General features: G+C 38.2%; 2 protein-coding genes across 2 annotated transcripts; one reads left to right on the forward strand and one right to left on the reverse strand.

The window, feature by feature from the left end:
• Positions 1 to 1,364: 1,364 nt before the first annotated feature.
• Positions 1,365 to 4,859, reverse strand: shisa3 (shisa family member 3). Its single transcript, XM_052573749.1, has 2 exons — positions 4,017 to 4,859; positions 1,365 to 2,736 (listed from the first exon to the last, which is right to left on the reverse strand). The coding sequence occupies exons 1-2, from the start codon at positions 4,288 to 4,290 to the stop codon at positions 2,195 to 2,197; spliced, it is 816 nt and encodes a 271-aa protein (XP_052429709.1). The 5' UTR covers positions 4,291 to 4,859; the 3' UTR covers positions 1,365 to 2,194.
• Positions 4,860 to 8,925: 4,066 nt separating this feature from the next.
• Positions 8,926 to 19,220, forward strand: LOC127971883 (BEN domain-containing protein 4). The gene is made up of 5 exons (XM_052575173.1): positions 8,926 to 9,768; positions 14,999 to 15,544; positions 16,363 to 16,454; positions 16,803 to 17,043; positions 17,181 to 19,220. Exons 1-5 carry the CDS (start codon positions 9,339 to 9,341, stop codon positions 17,420 to 17,422), a joined length of 1,551 nt encoding a protein of 516 aa, XP_052431133.1. The 5' UTR covers positions 8,926 to 9,338; the 3' UTR covers positions 17,423 to 19,220.
• The last annotated feature ends 497 nt before the right edge of the window (positions 19,221 to 19,717 follow it).

Consider the following 19,717-nt stretch of genomic DNA (forward strand, 5'->3'; position numbering starts at 1 on the left):
ATTGAAGACACTGAAGACCTTAAAGAGCTTTTAGTTTTTCACTGCCTGCACAGCACTTGTTAATATGCACTTCTTCAGAATATGTGCAGTGCTGTTCCTCTTTGAAAGGGTGTTCAAATTTATATTGAGGTCTTGTTTACAGCCACCAAAATCTGTTTATACGGTTTAATCATGAGCAAACTCTGGTTCAGCACTCACTGTATTCAACAAACTTGATTTTTTTTTTTTTATCGCTTGGTTTCTGTGAATATTGTGAAATATTTAGTGTCCACTGTGAAATACTTCATGCAAGTATGCAAGTTCATGCAAGTCCTGCTGTAAACATCATTCTTATGAAACAATTTGTTGTCTTGATATTTTTGTGAAAAACATGATCCATTTTTTTTGGATTATTTACATAATAGAAAGTTAAAAAAAAAACTGGTTACCATTATAAATGTTTTGACTGGTCACTTTTGATCAATTCAACGCATCCTTACTGAATGAAAAAAAAAAAGTTTATTTCTTTCAGAAAATGTTTTTACCCCAAACTGAACAGAAGTGTGTGGATATTAAGCATCAAGTATTTTCTTTGATTGTTGCATTGCATGGAACTTTGCTTAAGTTGCTGGGGTATATTTGTAACAATAGCCAAAAATAAATTGTATGTGTCAAAATTAAAGATTTTTCTTTTATGCCAATTTCATGTTCCATGAAGATGTTTTGTAAGTTTCCTACCGTAAATATACCAAAAAGTTATTTTTTGATTAGTAATATGCATTGCAAAGAACTTCATTTTGACAACTTTAAATACGATTTTATCAGTTTTTTTTTTTTTTTTTCACCCTCAGAATCCAGATTTTCAAATAGTTGTATCTCGGCCAAATATTGTCCTTTCTTATCAAATGATGTATAAATCTCAATTTGGAAAAATTGGCACTTAACACTAGTTTTGTGGTCTAAGGTCACATATGATGTTGAAGCTGGTCATCGTGTGTGGCCTTAAACAGGATGTGATATCAATCTAAACAGGAAAAAGCGGAGATACGTCAAATAGATGACGTCCCCTGTATTTAAATCCATCATTCTGACTGTTCTGTTGGTCAGTGACATTAATAGTGTTATCTGTTCCATATTCTAATAACAGCCGTTTATTTATGTTGGCCACACTTGATGTAAATGTATCCACGGCTGTGTCCCTAGAAAGAATGAATCCATAGGTTAAAACAAGCTTTCCCTTCTTGGCTAACAGGATAACTGGAATCTCACATACTCTCAGTCAGCCAGTTCTAAAATGGAACCTGATGTCATACAGTTTCTTGAATGTTCTTTCATCTTATATCTGATGCATTACTGTTGTTCAAGAGTGATTAAACCAAATAAGATAAGTGGTAGATAAATCCTTTTAATTTAGCTCAAAAACACTGATGGTTAGAGACTGTAATACTTATTTGAAGGCCGTCTCATCACATGATGTGCTTCCAGCAGCTCTGTACGTTTAGATACACCTGATCATTTACAAAACGTCTCATATCAAATATAACAAACTGTTACCCATGTAATCTGAAACTAAGCCAATAATGGCTTTCAGATTGCTACAAATTATACTAAATTGAAGAATGAATGCTCTCCAAACATAAAAAGAGGTTAGCTGTACATTTGTATGATGTTAAACTGTTCCTTATGTGACGTACTCGGAGCAAGAATCAATGCATGATGAATGTCTGTTTTAAACAGTCAACTAAACCTTCAATCTCTGACCCTTTGGAAAAATAAGATCATTTCTAGAAAACCCTCATTTAGACATGAAACCATTTTTGTGCAGGACCCCTAAAATGAGATGGAGATTGTTATGTAATATTCTGTCCATCTATATATCAAATTATCTCAAATACAGAAGCCAAAGTGTCATTGACCAGCTGGACTTAAAAAAAAAAGCAGATTGAAAGTGCATATGAGATACGATCAGTTGTAGATTTAGGTTTCCATGTTGTGTCCAGCACTCAAGTGTCTGTCAGATTGATAGTTCACTATCTCACCAGCTTTAACGGACCATAAATTCCAGCTGCAGTCTCACAAGTGCCAATCGAGCTTTCTGAAAGACACACTAGTGCCTGTTTCCTTGAACGGGAGCCTCTGTAATACGAGTCTAAAACAACGACATTGTGTGACAGATTCTTTGGTGTCCATTTCCTTTCGAGCAGGGAACCCCAGGTCAGCTCTGGCTGAAGTCAGCGAAGCCCTTGTTTGTGGAGAACGGTTCCTGTGGCAGGGGAAAGAAGTACTGTTGTGGCAGGATGAAGCCGGAGCCTTGCAGGGTCTGCTGGTGGTGCTGTAACTGGAGAGAGTGACTGCCGTGCTGGGAGGTGTAGGGCGGTGGAGGAGGTGGAGGCAGTAGTGGCTGCACCGGGGCCACGGACACAGGAGAAGAGGCTGTGGAAGATGAGACCATCAGGAGCTGCTGCTGCCCATCACCCCGGCCCAGGGACAAGCGCCGGACGGAGCTGCCTCCTCCCGCCGAGCTGGAGCTGGTGGTGGCCGTGCTGGACTGACGCGAGGGCGTGCGCAGGCTGGGGGGGGCTGTGGTGAGGATCATGGGAATGGTTTCGCCCTGACTGCGCAGTGAGAAGCGGATGGGTTGCTGTGTGGGCTGCTTGTGGCGCAAGCAGGTGCAGCAGTACACGGCCACCAGAGATCCCACCACTACAAACGCCACGAAGATGGAGCCCACCATCAGGAAGGGCACGTAGATGGGCTCTGTGAAAGAGAGAAACGGTTAGAGAGGTTAGAGAATCTCTAATCTACCTCAGTTCATTTGTAAGAAAAAAATAAAGGGTCCATATGTGGTGCCATAGAAGAAAAAATGTTGGTCCTCCAAAGAATCTTTAATGAAAAAAATCTTAAATTAATCTTTTATATATATATATATATATATATATATATATATATATATATATATATATATATATATATATATATATATATATATATATATATATATAATCATCTAAAAGAACCTTTATTTACTGAATAACCTTTTGTGCAATGGAAAGTTTTCCATGAGTTCTTAAGATTTAGATCATCTTGTAATTATTTTAAGTTTTAAGTTGTTTTAATTAAAGGATTATTTAATAGGGAATATTTATTTAAAAAGCAGAAAGAACATCACGATAATTACTATGTTTTAACTTTTTTCCTTAACTGAACCTCTGCTGCTAATTTTAAGAATATGTAGTTTGTGCCTGAAGATAATTCGACTTACAGTGGTGACCTACTGTACATTTTCTTTCTGGGATCATCAGGATTTCAGCGTAAAACATCGCCTGCTATTATGGTATTAAACTATGTTTGTGAACATTTGAAATTAGACTGAATACACTTAACTTCTGCCAACTTGTAAAAATGACAAATTGTTGACAAAAAAGTTGAGAACATTTTCTCCGGTGACTGTGCAGGTGTGTGAGGTTGAGCTCTGCTCTGACAGACTGCTGGTGAACAGCAGGTGCTGGTGAACTGAAGTCCCTTTATTACTGCTTGTATTTTATCAGAGTAAAACTGTGTAATACACTTCATGACTAAGACCTGAAATATCACATAATCCTGTTAAGACATTCTGTAATATGATCATTTTACTGGCAACAAGTAATTCAGCCAGATGCCATTATTGCTTAATTAGTTAGATAATTAGTTATCTCTGTTTTAAACTAGTCATGTAGTTTATTCAGCCTCCTGCTGATCATGAAACACAGTGTTATATCTAGTAGACATACTTGCTTTTACAAACGCTTTAAAATAATTAATAGAAATAGGATAAAACTACTTTCACTACTTAACTTTTTTTTTTAGAACCGAAACTTTACAGTATATTTGTTCAGTCAGTTTACTGCATGATACACGTGCAATGACCAATCTTTTTTTCTTTTCTTTTTATAAAAAGTTACTTTTACATCTTCTTTTTTTTATCTGAACGTTTTTCCATGACGCAAATGTTGCTTTTGTCTAAGATATTTTTGTAGATGAATTCATGTGTGTCTTACGGGCAGCATATTGCGTGTCGTTCTCCACCTCCCTGTCGTTCGTGCACGTCCCCTGGTCGAGGCGCGCGTCGGGGGCCGCGCAGCAGTAGCGCAGCGAGCAGCTCCCGCAGCACACCGTCGCGTCCGCCGTATCAAAGTCCTCCGGACACTGAAAGCCCTCTTGGTAATTTCCACTGCTGTCTAGCCAGCCGTGACAGTACTCTCCTCGGGCATCAGATATCCGCAGATTCCATGTCAAATACCCCAAGACCAGGCAGTTGAGCAGGCGCACCATACCGGCGAGACGCGCTGGACTTCAGTTCCTCTCAGACAGAGCGCTTTTGGGTCAAGCGAGCGGTAAACGAACTGGAATTGATTTATGAAAAGACTCCATCAGTTCATAAGATTTAAACAATTTACTGTTGTTAAATCCAGGTTTTGTTGTTCAAATCCAAAACTAAGAGTCAACCAGCGCCGGTCTTGGATAGTTTTAAAATATCACTTCCAGAAATCCCATGATTTTATCTGCATTTCATCCGCTCCCTCTGTTTACAGTCATTTTAGTCTCGTAAACTACTCATCGAATGTTTCTGATTTCCATGTGGATGTAAAATAATAAACTCTCAGCTACACGTTGTTATGGAAGACTGGTAAAAGCACGTTCCTGTCCTGCAGTTCTCCCCTCAGAAGTTGTGACCGCACAGAGACGCGCGCATCTGCACTGAAGCCACTTCTTAAATGTGTGCTCGGCTCCAGTAAGTTTGTTTTAGACTCGCACCCGCTCCGTTTCAGTGACGCGCGCTCGCGCAGTTGGCTGGCCTGGCGTGCGCATTCATGTGACTGGTGTCTGCGTCCTGTTGCGCGGGGAACGCAATATGGACAGCAAAATTGCATCTGGACCTGACTGTATTATGTGTCCAACGTCTTAATAGAAAGAGCTGTTTCTTTATTTTTATTTAGGCTATTGATATTTTAGCAGTTTCTTTTTGGTTTACTTTTAAAAAATCATTTTTATAGCATGGAGTCTTTACAATTAAAGTGGTTCATTTCAATATATTTGGTCGGTTGATTCATTTACATTTCTATTCGCAGAATTAAGCTATCCTTGGCGTATTCTTTCAGTCGTTTGGACAGGGGTGAGGAGACTTTAACCTAAAATGAGTGTCATGTTATCGCCCTCTTCTGGCTGTTATTTCTTTATGTAATTCTGGCACAACCCTTGCCTGAAGGCAGCTTACTGTTACAGGCTCACTTGTATTAATGAATACATCTAAAACGAGCCTGCATTTTTGAAAATAAATTGTCAGCAGATGCTTTTTCCCATCTGTGGGCTCAAATGATTATCATTTTAACAAATAGTTTTGCAGGTGTCAGAGGTTCATGCATGTGACCCATCATGTAGTTAGGTTTAAAGACCTCTTTTGACATTGTATGTATTATTTCCCCTTTTCAACACTGCTGTGATTCACCGGATGTTATGCTAATATGTAGCACCGATATAGTGACTTATGTTTTAGACAAAAAGAGCAATTTTATATATGAACAATATCACTGAAGTAGGAGTGAGAGAATAGCTACAAAATACCCATTTCGGCAAGTATCCTAAAAAAAAAAGTCAGTTATGTCTCAAGTGAACATGTACAGTTGAGAAAGGAATTAGATGTATATATTTATATTGGACTTGAGCATTATGTCTTAAAGTGAACTAAGCCTAATTTACCGGCTGCTGTACAGTCGTGGCCAAAAGTTTTGGCAGTGACACAAATTTTGTGATTTGCAAAGTTTACTGCTTAAGCTGTTGTGGAGTTCATTCACATTGTTTCTAGATCAGATTTGGCCCAAAAAAAAAATGACACAAAATGACTAGCAAACATTAATAGACTAATCATGTTAGCAACATGTGAAAGTGTGAATGAGTACTTGTCAGGTAAAATCACTATCATAATAATTAGACTGTAAGAGCAGACTAATGGAGGGAAATCATTGTGTTCTTGTTAGCAAATTGTTAACTCCAAAGAAACACATGCAGCCTTCATCGCTTTGCATCATCTGCACACACAGTAAGGCCAAGACTTTTGGACAACGGCCTGTTGTTAAGAAGGGCAGAAAAGAAGCCACTTCTCTACAAGAAAAATGTCAAGGACAGACTGGAATTCTGCAGGTAGTACAAGGATTGGACAGCAGAAGACTGGTGCAACATTATTTTCTCTGATGAAGCTCCCTTTTGACTGTTTGGGACATCTGGAAAATTGATTGTTCGGAGAAGAAAAGGTGAACGTTACCATGAGTCCTGTGACGTGCCAACAGTGAAGAATCCTGAGACCATCCATGTGTGGGGTTGCTTTTCATCCAAGGGAGTGGGCTCTCTCATAATTCTATGCAAAACACTGTCAGGAAAAACGAATGGTATCAAAATGTCCTTCAAGAGTGACTTTTTCCAGTGATCCAAGAGCAATTTGGTGATGATCCGTGCATTTTCCAGCATGATGGAGCACCATGTCACAAAGCAAGAGTCATAAAGAAGTGGCTTGAAGATCATTACATTGAAATTTTGGATCCATGGCCAGGCAACTCCCTGGACCTCAATCCCAAAGAGAACCTGTTGTCAGTCAGTCCTCAAAAGGCATGTGGACAAGCAGAAGCCACACAAATTGTGATCAACTCTGAGAACTAATAAGGCAAGAATGGATCACCATCAGTCATGATTTCGTCCAGAAGCTAATATCCAGCATGCCAGAGCAAATTGCAGAGGTTATGAAGAACAAGGGTTAAAACTCTAAATACCCAGCAAGCCATAGCTGTCATTTTACAGTCTGCGTTAACTATATACCCGATATAGTCCAGCTATGTGTAACCCACTTCTAGCCCAAATTACCTTGAATTTGGATACATGTCGTTTTTTGGCAAAATAACTTGTGAGATGTATTATATTCCATCATGTAAGTCAACAGCATTTACAAGGTGTTTGGTTTCATTTCTTTGACATGTTCAATACGTACCCTGTGCATAGCCATGATTTAGCTCATAGTCTTTAGCCCTCTTAGTCAAACCTGATTCACTGTAGGTTTTGGCCAGGCAGCACATGAGATGGCTGATGTCCCATCATGTTCGCAGAGTCAATATCTACAAAGATATAAGATACATTTCATGACATGGTCTATATGTAGCCACGATTTAGCTCTCTTGGACGGGCTATGCATAGTCTGCTTTTAGATGGCAAAAGGTAAAAAATAATTCCTTTAATGGTCATTTGGAAATGTCAATCTTTTCCGCAACTGTATTATATTTTAGTGTTTTTTTTTTTTTAATTCCCTCATGTCTAAATTCAACATGAAGTGGGGTGGTCCATAGCAGAAAGAGGCATTTGAAAAGACTGCACAGTTCTCGTTCATTCAAGGTATGTGTATAAAACACACAACATGTAATATATATATATATATATATATATATACACACACACACACACACACATATACCGTATATTTTATATATATATATATATATATATAATATAATATAATATACTGTATATATATATGTGTGTGTGTGTGTGTGCTCTTGTTTTTGTGACACATCAGGACCCAACTCTGTATAATGACATGGGAGACTGTATAATTACAAGGAGATGGTGACTTATGAAGACATAACCCGTGTCCCCATTTTTCAAAATGCTTATAAATCATACAGAATGAGTTTTTTTGAGAAAGTAAAATTGCACAAAGTTTCCTGTGAGGGTTAGGGTTGCTGTAGGGTCATAGAATATACAGTTTGTACAGTATAAAAACCATTACGCCTATGGGATGTCCCCACTTTACACTTGAAGAATGCAGTTGGGAAGCATTTTAAAACCAATAATTAATAATTTCCTTTAAGTTTACTGTTGGTGGTTTTATTCGTTAAAATAAGTAAACCAACAAGAGGGTTAATCTTCTTTTTATGTTGTCATTTGTTTTAATGTTATGTGTGACAACATGCTCTTGATTTGTATGAGAATTTTTTTTATTAAATATCTTAAGTTATTGAACTTAAGATAATAAAAATATAAAAAATGAAAATAATCTTAAATTGTTAAAAATTATATGGCTATGGTTAGAAGTCTATAAAATTTTAAAGTGACAGCCCAAATTCAGCCTTGTTTTATAGGCTAGACCCATATTCACTGTCTATTAGACGTATATATGTAGGCATTCATTAGCCGTCTGTTTGATGACTAGTCTACTCTTGGGCTATGGTTAGACATTTATTAAATTTTCACTGACAGCACAAATTTAGCCTGGGTTTAGTCTAGACGTCTGGGCTGTGTTTAGACGGCTAATAGACATCTTTTAAACTGAAAATGACTTGCTGGGTCACATACTGATACAATATCCCACGCCTGAAAAGACTCTGTCAATCAGATCTGAGGACCAGAAGTAACTGTTGTATAAATCTATATCCCACAACTTTACTTCTATTCACGTAAGAAAACATAGGATATTTTGAGTTTTCCTGCTTTGTTTCCATCCAGTGCCACAGGAGGGATACAGCAGACAGGAACTTAATTTATTTACACAACCTGATTTAATAGTTGTGGTTGTTGTCTTCTTTTGTTTTCTAAATTGGATGTAATATTAAATAGTCCACCAAAAAATGAAATACTGTCACCATTTACATGTCGCTCCAAAACTGTTTGACTTTGTTTCTTCTGTGAAACACAATATAGCCTATTCTGAGAAATGTCTCTTTGTTTGTTTTGGTCTATACCGTTTTTGGCTTACTCTTTGAAATATACTATTTTGTTTTCCTGCAGAAGAGAGTTATACTGGTTTGGGACGACATGGTGGTGAGTAAATGATTTTCAGAATTTTCATTTTGGGTGATCTTTTGGCCTATCCCTTTAAATATCTAACCTATATATTCATGTAGGCTATATTTGTATTTCCAATCGGCTTTGACACCTCCTAAAGTTATTTTTTCAATCAGTTCAAGCTAAAAACAACAAACAAACAAATAACCCCCATCACTGACAACATGGGCTTTGAGAGAAAACATGGAGGCATCGCGCACACCTCTTTATATCATCTTGCACCTCTCACATCTGACACCCCCACTGATGAGAGCGCGAGACACATACAGCGGAGGCGCGCGCGGATGCCGCCGGTGTCAGTCCCCTGTTGGTAGAATAAAAGCTAGCGAGTGATGTTACCGCCAGGGGATTGGAGCAATGGTTTGTCAGTAAAGTCACCCACCCTCTGAGTATCTCAGACAGAGTTAGAAGTGTTTGAGACACAGGGCAAGGCGGCGAGACACTCGCATAACTGATTTAACCAGAGCGGAACAGAACGACACTCGAGTGCGAGGGAGATGGAGATGCTACCGGCAGATGAAGGTCTCTCTGAGCCCAAAATCTGCAGGCAGCAGCAACAGCGGAGTCCGTACAGCTCCCTCAAGACCTTCCCGAGCAAACGCGCGGCGGGCAAGCCGAGGTACGACAGACCCACAATGGTGGACATCCCGCAGCTCGGAGACCATCCTCAAGCTCTCGCTCATCATCAGCAGCAGCAGCAGTATTCACAGCGCGTCCCGCTTCCGCCAGCGTCCCTCTCCATCAGCAGCAGTCAGCAGCACCGTCTCCCCTGCGAAGTCAGGCCCAGCGGCAGAGTCGCGACACCCAGCGCGGCATCAGCGAGGAGCGCCGCGGCGGCAGCGGCTTCGTTTGGCGGCCAGGAGACACCCGGCAGACACCCGGCGGCTCGCCACCAGTCTCCAGACTGCACCTATGGAATAAGCTCAGGTGAGTGAACGAGTTTGCCTCAGAAACTTTTATCCATCACAAAGCTGAAGACTTTAACGTGTCTAACTTTGTGGTGTGTTTTCATACGAACATTGCGATTATTTTTAGACTCAAATACAGCCACAATTTGGGACCCACGCCCAAATGATGCAACTCATTCAAGCACTGTCGACATGTTTAATTTCACATCAGTTTTACCTGAGAGTAATGACAGGAAAAGAAAAACAAAAAACAGTGGCTTGATAAATGAATAACACCCCTGCAATAAAATGTTTTGTATCTGATATATTAGGATGACATTGTAAGTCTGTTAGAGGTATTATTTACCAAAATCTTCTTTTACATTTTTATATTAGGCTACAAACTCAGTGGTCGACATACCTGCTTAGGTAATTTCTAAAACTAAAATGCTCTCAAATCCCTCATATTGCTTAAAAAGAGAAATATAAAGAGTATATATCTCTCTGATTTACCTAAACTTGTCAACTTCAGTAATTGTTTTTCATGTGCTTGTTGCAAGAGTTTGTTTTCATTCAGCAGAGCCTCAGCCCAGCAAGCAATTTTCAGTTTATAAGACATAATAGCCGTCCAAACACAGCCCAGACATCTAGGCTAAAATTTGGGCTGTCTGTGAAAATTTAATAGACGTTGAACCATAGCCCAAGAATAGACTAGTCAATTAGACCGCTATTAAATGACTACATATATCCCAGCAAGCAATTTTCAGTTTAAAAGACGTCTATTAGCAGTCTAAACACAGCCCAGATGTCTAGGCTAAAACAAGGCTAAATTTGGGCTGTCAGTGAAAATTTAATAGATGTCTAACCATAGCCCTAGAGCAGACTAGTCAAATAGACAGTTAATGGATGCCTGCATATATACGTCTAATAGACAGTGAATATGTGTCTAGGCTAAAACTAGGCTGAATTTGGGCTGTCAGTGAAAATGTAATAGATGTCTAACCATAGAATAGACTAGTCATCAAATAGACCATGAATGCCTAGATATACACATCTAATAGACAACAAATTGGCAATCCATCCAAACAAATATACAGCTTTTAACTTGGACATCTTAAGACAATGCAACAGGATTAAAAATATAAAATTAATTACAAAATAAAATATTATAAATACAATGCACTTAAATATAAATCTTATGATTTAAAAAATCTGGAATTTTTAACAACTTAAGATAATAAAAATATAAAAATGAAAAAAGGTAAATGTTGTGCATTTTATACAAATACCTCATATGAACGAGAACTGTGCAGTCTTTTCAAATGCTTTACTGTCTGTTTGGAAGTTTCAAAATAAATGCATTGTACTTATACTATGACAAAGATTTTCTATTCAGCTCATGCTCTCCCAGCAAGCAATTTCACGTCTAATAGACAGCCCAGACGTCTAGGCTAAATCGAGGATAATTTTGGGCTGTCAGTGAAAATCTAATAGACGTCTAAACATACCCCAAGAATAGACAGCTATTGAATGACTACATATATACGTCTAATAGACGTCTAACCATAGCCCAAGAATAGACAATCAGACAGCTATTGAACGACTATATTTATACGTCAAATAGACGTCTAACCATAGCCCAAGAATAGACTAGTCATCAATTAGACCGCTAAACGACTACATACGTCTAATAGACAGGCAATATGGGTCTAGGCTAAAACAAGGCTGATTTTGGGCTGTCAGTGAAAATCTAATAGACGTCTAACCATAGCCCAAGAATAGACTAGTCATCAATTACACTACATATTAATGTAATAGACAACAAAATGAGGCATAAGATTAAGATTGAGACTATATAATTTATTTCAATATAGACAATAATTTATATCAATATTATAATTAATATCAATAATTGAACACTTTTGCTCGCGTAATGGTGATGCAATACGGCGTGTAACGATACGCTTATTGAACAATTCTGTACAAGGCATATACATATATACATATATAGGCTATATACACACACACATACATACATATACATATATATCTGAAATTTTCTTCTCGAATGTTCATTTGTATCAAGCTCATATATGCAAGTTCAGTAATTTCACTTAAATGGTAATGAAAATGACCTATTAATTTTCATTTAAGTGAAATTACTGAACTTACATATATGAGCTTGATACAAATGAACATTCGAGAAGAAAATTTCAGATGGCTCTTAGAGGCTTTTGCATCTAAACTCTTATATACACATATATACACACACACACACACACACAGAGAGAGAGAGAGAGAGAGAATCACTGTTAATTAGCCTAAACAGACACGCATACCTCTGATGACTGAGAATAAGGCAGTTGATTGAAAGGAATTCTTCTGTAGTGGACCTCCTCCTTTCATGTTGAATGTAGACATCAGGGAATTTTTGAAAACACTAAAGTATAATACAAAATAAAGTGGTTAACTATTGCGGCTAAAAACTGACATTTCAAAAGTAACGTTAAAGGGAGTCTTTTTTGAATCTCTAATTTGCGTATTGACCACATAAAATTCTTATTCAGTATCGACACCAGATTGTTTGATAAATGTTGCATAATTTGTAGGCTTTACCTGTCCAGCATTCTTCTTGTACTGTCTTTTGAATTTTTTTCCTCCAATTTTACACAACTGTGTCACCTGAACAACACAAGCCAATGTCAGTACTTGGTAGTTAGTATTACAGTATATGCTTCATTTTCAAAGTATTTACCAACCTTAAAGGTTGATGCCCATTGACCTGCAAGTTTTCCATCACCGACCCTATAAAACTCTTATTTCAGCAGATAAAATTTTTTATACTGCTGGATACTTTTATGATTTTTCAATTTAAATCAATTATTATTTTATAATTTTTGCCAATTTAAAACGAATTGTTTCAACTCAATCTTAATGTACAATGATATTGTGGTTTTTTTTGCCTCATAGTCTGATAGTATGCAACAAGCCATGGTTCAGTCATAAATTGCATATTATATTTCAAATTAATTTTAGACTGTCAAAGATGAGCATTCTCTGTATCTAACAAGCCATTGTTCAGTCATAAATTCAGTATAATAATTCTAATAAATAATGGACTTTGTCAAAGACGAGAGCTTTAGTGAGGAAATGTTGTTTTGGATATTTTTTTTTTTTTACCATTGCTGCTTGGATCTTCTCCATTTTCAGCCGCTTTTCCAGATGCTGAAACTCCTCAGTTTCTCCAATTCTTCTGAGTGTGTTCACTGTATAAATATATATATATTAATCTTTGTCAAAGCTGTTTGTTTTGTTGTTTGCTTTTTCGCCTCTTCTTGCTGCCGCATCCCAACATGAATTTGTGGAAAGCATCTTGTTTTTCTCACCAGATCTCTTGCTCTCTCTGATTTACCTAAACTTGTCAACTTCAGTAATTGTTTTTCATGTTTAATTTTGATTCAGCAGAGCCTCAGGCCTTCATGAATTGAGCAGTTGTGTCATTATCATACAGCAGGGTGCATCGGAGTCTGTACAAACATTCATCTGATCTGTTTTTCTCCACATGACTTATCAGATGGATATGGGAAGGTTTAAGATCAACCTTGCCACCTTTTCTGGTTTTTTTTTTTGTTTTTTGTTTTATTTAGAGTTTAACATGCAGAGTCCATTTCTAAATTCACATGGGCATCATTAAAAGTGCTTCAGGCTGTTCACTAAATATTAATTGCACTTGTTTGAGACACAGTAGATGTTTCCATTGAAGATCAGAGTTCACAGCTCCTGCTTGTAAACAGTGCATTGTAATTTCATACCCAGCCCTTTTGGTATATCATTATGGAATATCCACTGCAAAAAAATAAACTCTGGGATTTTTTTGCCAATAAGACAATGCTAATGGTTTCATCTTTCTAGCCCCGGGGAAAGAAGCCGTAGACACCCAAGGACACAGCTCCTGAGATCAGTGCAATAATCCAAATTGCATTTAAAAGCTCCTCCAAAGGGATTGTGATTAAAACAAATGTGGCTCATAAATTTGGCTCTGCGGCACGTTGTGTTTAATGAAATTTCATGAGGCTCACTCTGCGTGGCATAACAGAGGGAGAAAAAGAGGAAGAGAGGGAACGACAGCAGCAAAGGAGGAGGGAGAGGGACAGAGGAGAATGATATCAAATCCATCTTGCTGGGGGTAAACAGAGATGCTGCGCATGTTAATAAATGGCCACATCTGCTTAAGCTGATAGACACATCCAGGTGACGACGGAGGCTGCGCGTGTCACAGCGACTGCCTGAGCTGATAATTGTCTGACTGTGTCTTTGTCTGAGGGTGACAAATTCATAATCGTCCTAAGATTCTGCATCTGGGTGCGGCCAGGAGGCTGTGTTGTATGCGCTTGGTTGGTCAGCATTTTCCTTTTATTAATCTCTCTGCTTCTTCTCATCATATTTATAGAGGATTTGGAAGATACGAACGGTGTTTATTAGAACCAAGACACCATGAAAAATGAGTTGTGTGTGTGCGGACAGATTCACAGCGTCCTTATCTCATCCTAAATCTGTAGGCATGCAGGACCGAGTTGCAGATTTAAAGATAGAAATGATGGAAAGTGCAAACAGAGGACATGAAGGATGTAACGAAAAGGCAAAAATGGAGCTCACAAAAAAGCAAAAGCAGTGGTATTGGGAAATTAGGCAAAAATAAAATACAGTCAAAAACCAAAAATTATTCATACAGTGGACTACCAGTAAAACTGATTTGGGACCAAACATTCTTCAGACACGTTGACCTGACCATGTTTTGCTTGAGTGTTTTTCTTTCTGTAAATGCTAATGCGACCTTTGTGAACCACAGACTGAACGAAATTAAGCATTGGTAATTGGTATTATCCAATTATGTACAGCTGACAGCTATTCAATCAAATTCATTACATACCTTTCTGTCAAAGTTATCTGACATTATCAAGATGAATTTGTTCTGACTCGGTTTAACTCTTGAGTTCTTGTCATATTTTATTACCATTTTCTAAACTATAGCGAATAAACCGTGATAATGTGAAAAATGTTAAATGTGTCTGATAAAATTTGGGTTTGACTGTAATAAATTAAATGTTGTACAAAATGGCACTGAAAAAGCATTGTAAACATGAAAACGTTGTCTTGAAAATTGTTTGATACATGTGGTAGTACAGACAAGTCCTACTGTAAATAAAAAAAATTTACGGTTTTCAAATTTCTGATGCTGCAATTTAAGTGTGATTTTGCTCTCCGCTCAGAAAACCGTCTTGTACTGGATGCTTTTGCCCAGCAGTGCAGTCGAGTGCTCAGCCTCCTCAACAGTAACGGACGGCTCCTGGAGCCCCAGCCTTCCCTCGTCCCTCCGTCCTCTTCCATCTCCACTCTCATAAAACAGGAGGACAGCTGCTTGTCTCCAGGAGAGAGGCTCAGTTCTAAGACCAGGTCAGAGGACACAGGTGAGGAGACCCAACGGGGCAACCACTGGAACCAGCAGCAGACTTCCGCTTTCCTCCGGATTTTCACCGAGTCTCTTCAGAACTACCTGCTCTCCGGACCCCAGTCCTCAGACAGTGAACGGTGTCGCCCTGTAGAGGCTGAGCCGGCAGCATCAGGGTCCCCGAGGCAGAACTTAGGCGGCTGGGCTTCTCCAGCACCTTCTGAGTCATACGGACACCCCTCATCCACACTGCCTGAGGAAGATGAGGAGGAAGCTTGCTGCCCACGCTGTGTGGAGCTAGAACAGGAAGTTCTTAGTCTACAGCAGGAAAACGAGGAACTGAGACACAAACTTGACAACATACCAGGTAATAAACCTTTATGATTTGGTTTTATTTCTGTCTTGATATTAGACACACTGTAGTCATTCTATTATCCACAAATTCCTGATTATTATCCTAAGCTTTTAAAGGTGCACAGTGTACTTAAAAGGGGTCTAGGTTGTTCACTAAATGTTTTAAACTTTCTGGAGACTCAGTAGATTTTCATTACAAAAATTTGTAAAGAGAATTGTTTAGAAATCTGTTGTCGGCAAAAAAGAAGTTCCACAGTCTTCCAGCTGTTTGCCACCAAAATAAAGGTCTGTAGTATAATGTTTGAAAGCAGAGAAATTCAGACAAATATTAGTATTATACATTTATAGTTGTTCTGTAAAATGAAATTATTATTAAATACTACATTATAATTATTCAGTATAATAATATTGTTGCAATAGTAATATTTGTCTTTTTAAAATTTGTTAATTTTTATTTTGAATATTATTAATGTATAGCCAATATAGAACATGGAAAAAAAAATAATATTTTTTTTTGTCCTTAGCTAATCGCATGTCTGACTTTTACAGTGGAAACTATTAAACCGTTTCAGTTTTGGATACCTTTATTAAAAAAAAGCCTTTTTCACAGTGTATTTGTAAGTTATGATTTATTTATTCCACAACTGAAAGTGTCCAAAAAGAGTTGGAGACATTTGACTGTATTTGCCACTGAATGGGGAAACAATAGAAAACAGATTACTCTGTGCACTCTTAACAGTACATTTGTATTTTACAACATTTCAGCTTGTTTGGTTTAAATCAAACTAAAAGTTCATCAGCCAACAAGTTTCGCTGGTTTTGCCTTAACAGCTCCTTGCCAGAATGTGCTGGACTTTTTTAAGACTGTTCTTCAGCACTACAACCAATTCGTGCAGCCCCAGCCTGAAGAGCAGCTTACAGAGGTGAGCCTGACAAAGACCTTTCAGTGCTGTTAAAACAGTCATGAACACCTCAGTGACACTGGTTTACACAAGAAACTATTACCAGATGGAAAAGAACTGAAACTTTGACAGTCAAATTAAAGTCTAATCTGAGGTTATGAAAATATTACTTTAAAAAACTGTTACATAAACTAGAAGCAGCAGAGTCTTTTAGCATCCCAGTAAAGTTTCAGTTCTTTATATTGAATTTGCCTGTTTTCTGGAACTGTATTTAGTGCAGCGTCTGTTTAAATGTTGATGCATTAAAGCACATTAAAGATTAAAGATTTCTTCCCCGCTACAATCTATAATCTCTGTGTTTCTAAATAGGGCAGTAAACAGCTTCTGGGGAACTATCCTCTCTTCATCACCAATAAGCAGTGGGACGAGGCAGTCAACTCCTCAAAAAAAGATGGCCGGCGGCTCCTGCGTTACCTAATCCGGTTCGTGTTCACCACAGATGAGCTCAAATACTCATGCGGTCTGGGAAAGAGGAAGCGTTCGGTACACACAGGGGAGCCGGGGCCGGAGAGAAGACCTCTCAACCCCGTCAAGGTCACATGTCTCAGAGGTAGTTGAGCTAAATCATTCTTACACTTTAAAAATATATATATTTTAGCATCTAATTTCAATCAGATTATATTTAATTATGCAGACTTAATTTATCATCTCACTCGTTCTATCTCCCTCATTCCCTCTCTTTTGCAGAGTTTATCCGGATGCACTGTGCTTCTAATCCTGACTGGTGGATGCCCTCCGAGGAGCAGATAAACAAAGTCTTCAGCGATGCAGTAGGGCACGCGCGGCAGGGCCGGGCTGTGTGCTCTTTCCTGGGGAGCGGGGGCAGCTGTAGCAGCAGCACTGGTAGTTTATACATGGAAAGCTACGACGGGCAGCTCTCTCAGGATGAGCTCTATCTGAAGGGCTCACAGAATGGTTTGGGGGACTAAAGAAGAAAAATACATCCAAATCATGGATCAAGCCCTCCGGATCGGCTCATGATCTTAAAGGGGTTTGTGTATGAAAATAATCCTTGTTCCTTACTTTCAAAACATTCCAGGGAATTCACACCTACCCACCAAATAACGAGGGATTCTTCCATGCTATATTGTTTAAATAGTTAGTAGTCACTAGACAGCAGAGTTGGTTTAATTTTACACAGGATCAGGTTAATATGTGCTCCATTTCCTGATTTGTTCCATCGAATGTGATTTACTATAGCAACATGAATGTATCCATTTTATCCCAATGTAAATAATGAGAGCTTCCTTTCTTGTGTCAGATTGGTTAGATGGTTATTCAGACAGCCTGCAAATTAGGTGCTTATATAATTTTCTGATATGGTTAGATTTAAAGTGCCGCCCTCTATTTTATCATACGGTGTTAAATAATCTGTTATGTTTATTAAAAAACAAATTATGTTGTATAATGTATAATTTTCAAAGTGTCTGCAGGAAGAAATTACTGAACTCTACAATCTGTCCGTGACTGTGGAGATACATTGAGTCTGTAATATAGTGTCTTTGGTGGATTCCTAATCTTTCCTCTGATCCAATAAGGAAGCGATGTTGTTCATAATTTGTGTTGCTGCTGCTTGATTCTAGTTCGTCAAGCACCACAAAGATCATGTTTAAAGGATCAACCCGACTTCATGTATTCTGCCACATTATAATATTCTCTGTGACTGCATACGAGACTAAATGAAATGCCTTAAAAAAAGAGACACCATCTACCACTAAAAACTACAAATACTGCCGATTTCAGACTGTTGTTTATCTCTTGGTGTTCCTGTTACATTAGTGGCCTCTGGCTGTGTTTGGGTTTTCAAACAAAAGAAAAATGTGTTTTAATTTGTTCTTTAATGCCTTAGAGAAAGTCTCTTTCTGTGAAATGTTTATACATGCAGGTCATTTTGTAATGTCTGGTAGAATTCAGTCAAATGTCATTTAATTACTCATTTTGAATTCATTTTCCACGGCGCTTCATCAGACGGCTGATGGTGGGGAATCCCTAACATTTCAACCTGCTCACACAGCATAAAATCTTGTGAGCGTTAAGGCTGTTGAAGATCTGTGGTCTCATTATTCTGCTACTAATGGCTTCTGTATGACCCAAGTTCATGTTCAGGTTTAAAAGTCAGCGATTCCCCAACCTTAAACAGCTGATGAAGTTGTGTCAGAGTGGTATAAAGATTTCAAAATAAGTTACCAAGTTGCTGTTGCCTTTGACTACCAGACATAGAAAAGCCACTGTTGATGTAATATGTAGTCTGTTGTGATTTGTACAAATCCGTGGTAATTGAAAATTGTTCGTCCTCTAGTCTTTTCAAAGAACGTGTCAACACTGTGAACCCCGCTAAAAATGATGAGACTGTTTTTCCTCTTACCTATTAATGATATTTTCTTTTCAAACGCAAGATGCATTTATGTAATGTGGACAAAAATGAGAAAAGACAATGAAGCAAAATAAGGGATGCAGACAATGCCATCTGTGTTGTGTTTCAATAGTAGCTGCTCTGTTCATTCCAGACGGTGAACAATAGATGGCAGCAGAGAACAATAAAGCCACTGCAACGTTTCTTTGTGAAACCAGTTCAAAGGCTGTCAAATTCACTTCATTGTGAATAATTGCAGATGTCTGTGGAGTGAATGTGAGTAGGCTACACTTTATGAAATCATTCGGATTCAGCATATTAGCCTATGATAAACAAGAATACAAAATTGGGCTCAAAGTGAAAATTGCTTTTAAAATCTTTCAGCAGATCACCAAGGCCAGCAAACAATTTTAGTTTAAACTCTTGTTGTTTTTCAGCAGTATAATAACCATCCATTGTAAATGAACTAAAGTTATATTTGTAACTTAGTAGCCTATGTAATGTATTGCGCGGCATTGCACAATATTTTGGGCTCAAACAGAGATTTAGTTCAGCCGGAAAAAACTCATCTTCATCATGAGACAGTTGAACAGAGATAGCGTCGAACTCCACCCTCAGAACTATCTTCACTGTACTGCAGAAGTGATGGGGTTTGATTCATTGATTCGAATCTTTTGAATAGGTTTACTGACCGAATCATTACGATTCTGATTCACTCGCTGACTCTTTTTGCTGGTAACAGAGGGAGTCATGAAACCATTCACTCAGCCGCTTGGTTAAATGCGCCTTTATCTCTCTTCAGGTTTTGGCAGCCGGTGTTCCAGTTCAGTTCGTTCAGACTCCTCTGTCTTTCATTTATTTGACCAGAGGT

This window comes from Carassius gibelio, chromosome B14 (assembly GCF_023724105.1).
Source record: "Carassius gibelio isolate Cgi1373 ecotype wild population from Czech Republic chromosome B14, carGib1.2-hapl.c, whole genome shotgun sequence".
Taxonomy (NCBI): Eukaryota; Metazoa; Chordata; class Actinopteri; order Cypriniformes; family Cyprinidae; genus Carassius; species Carassius gibelio.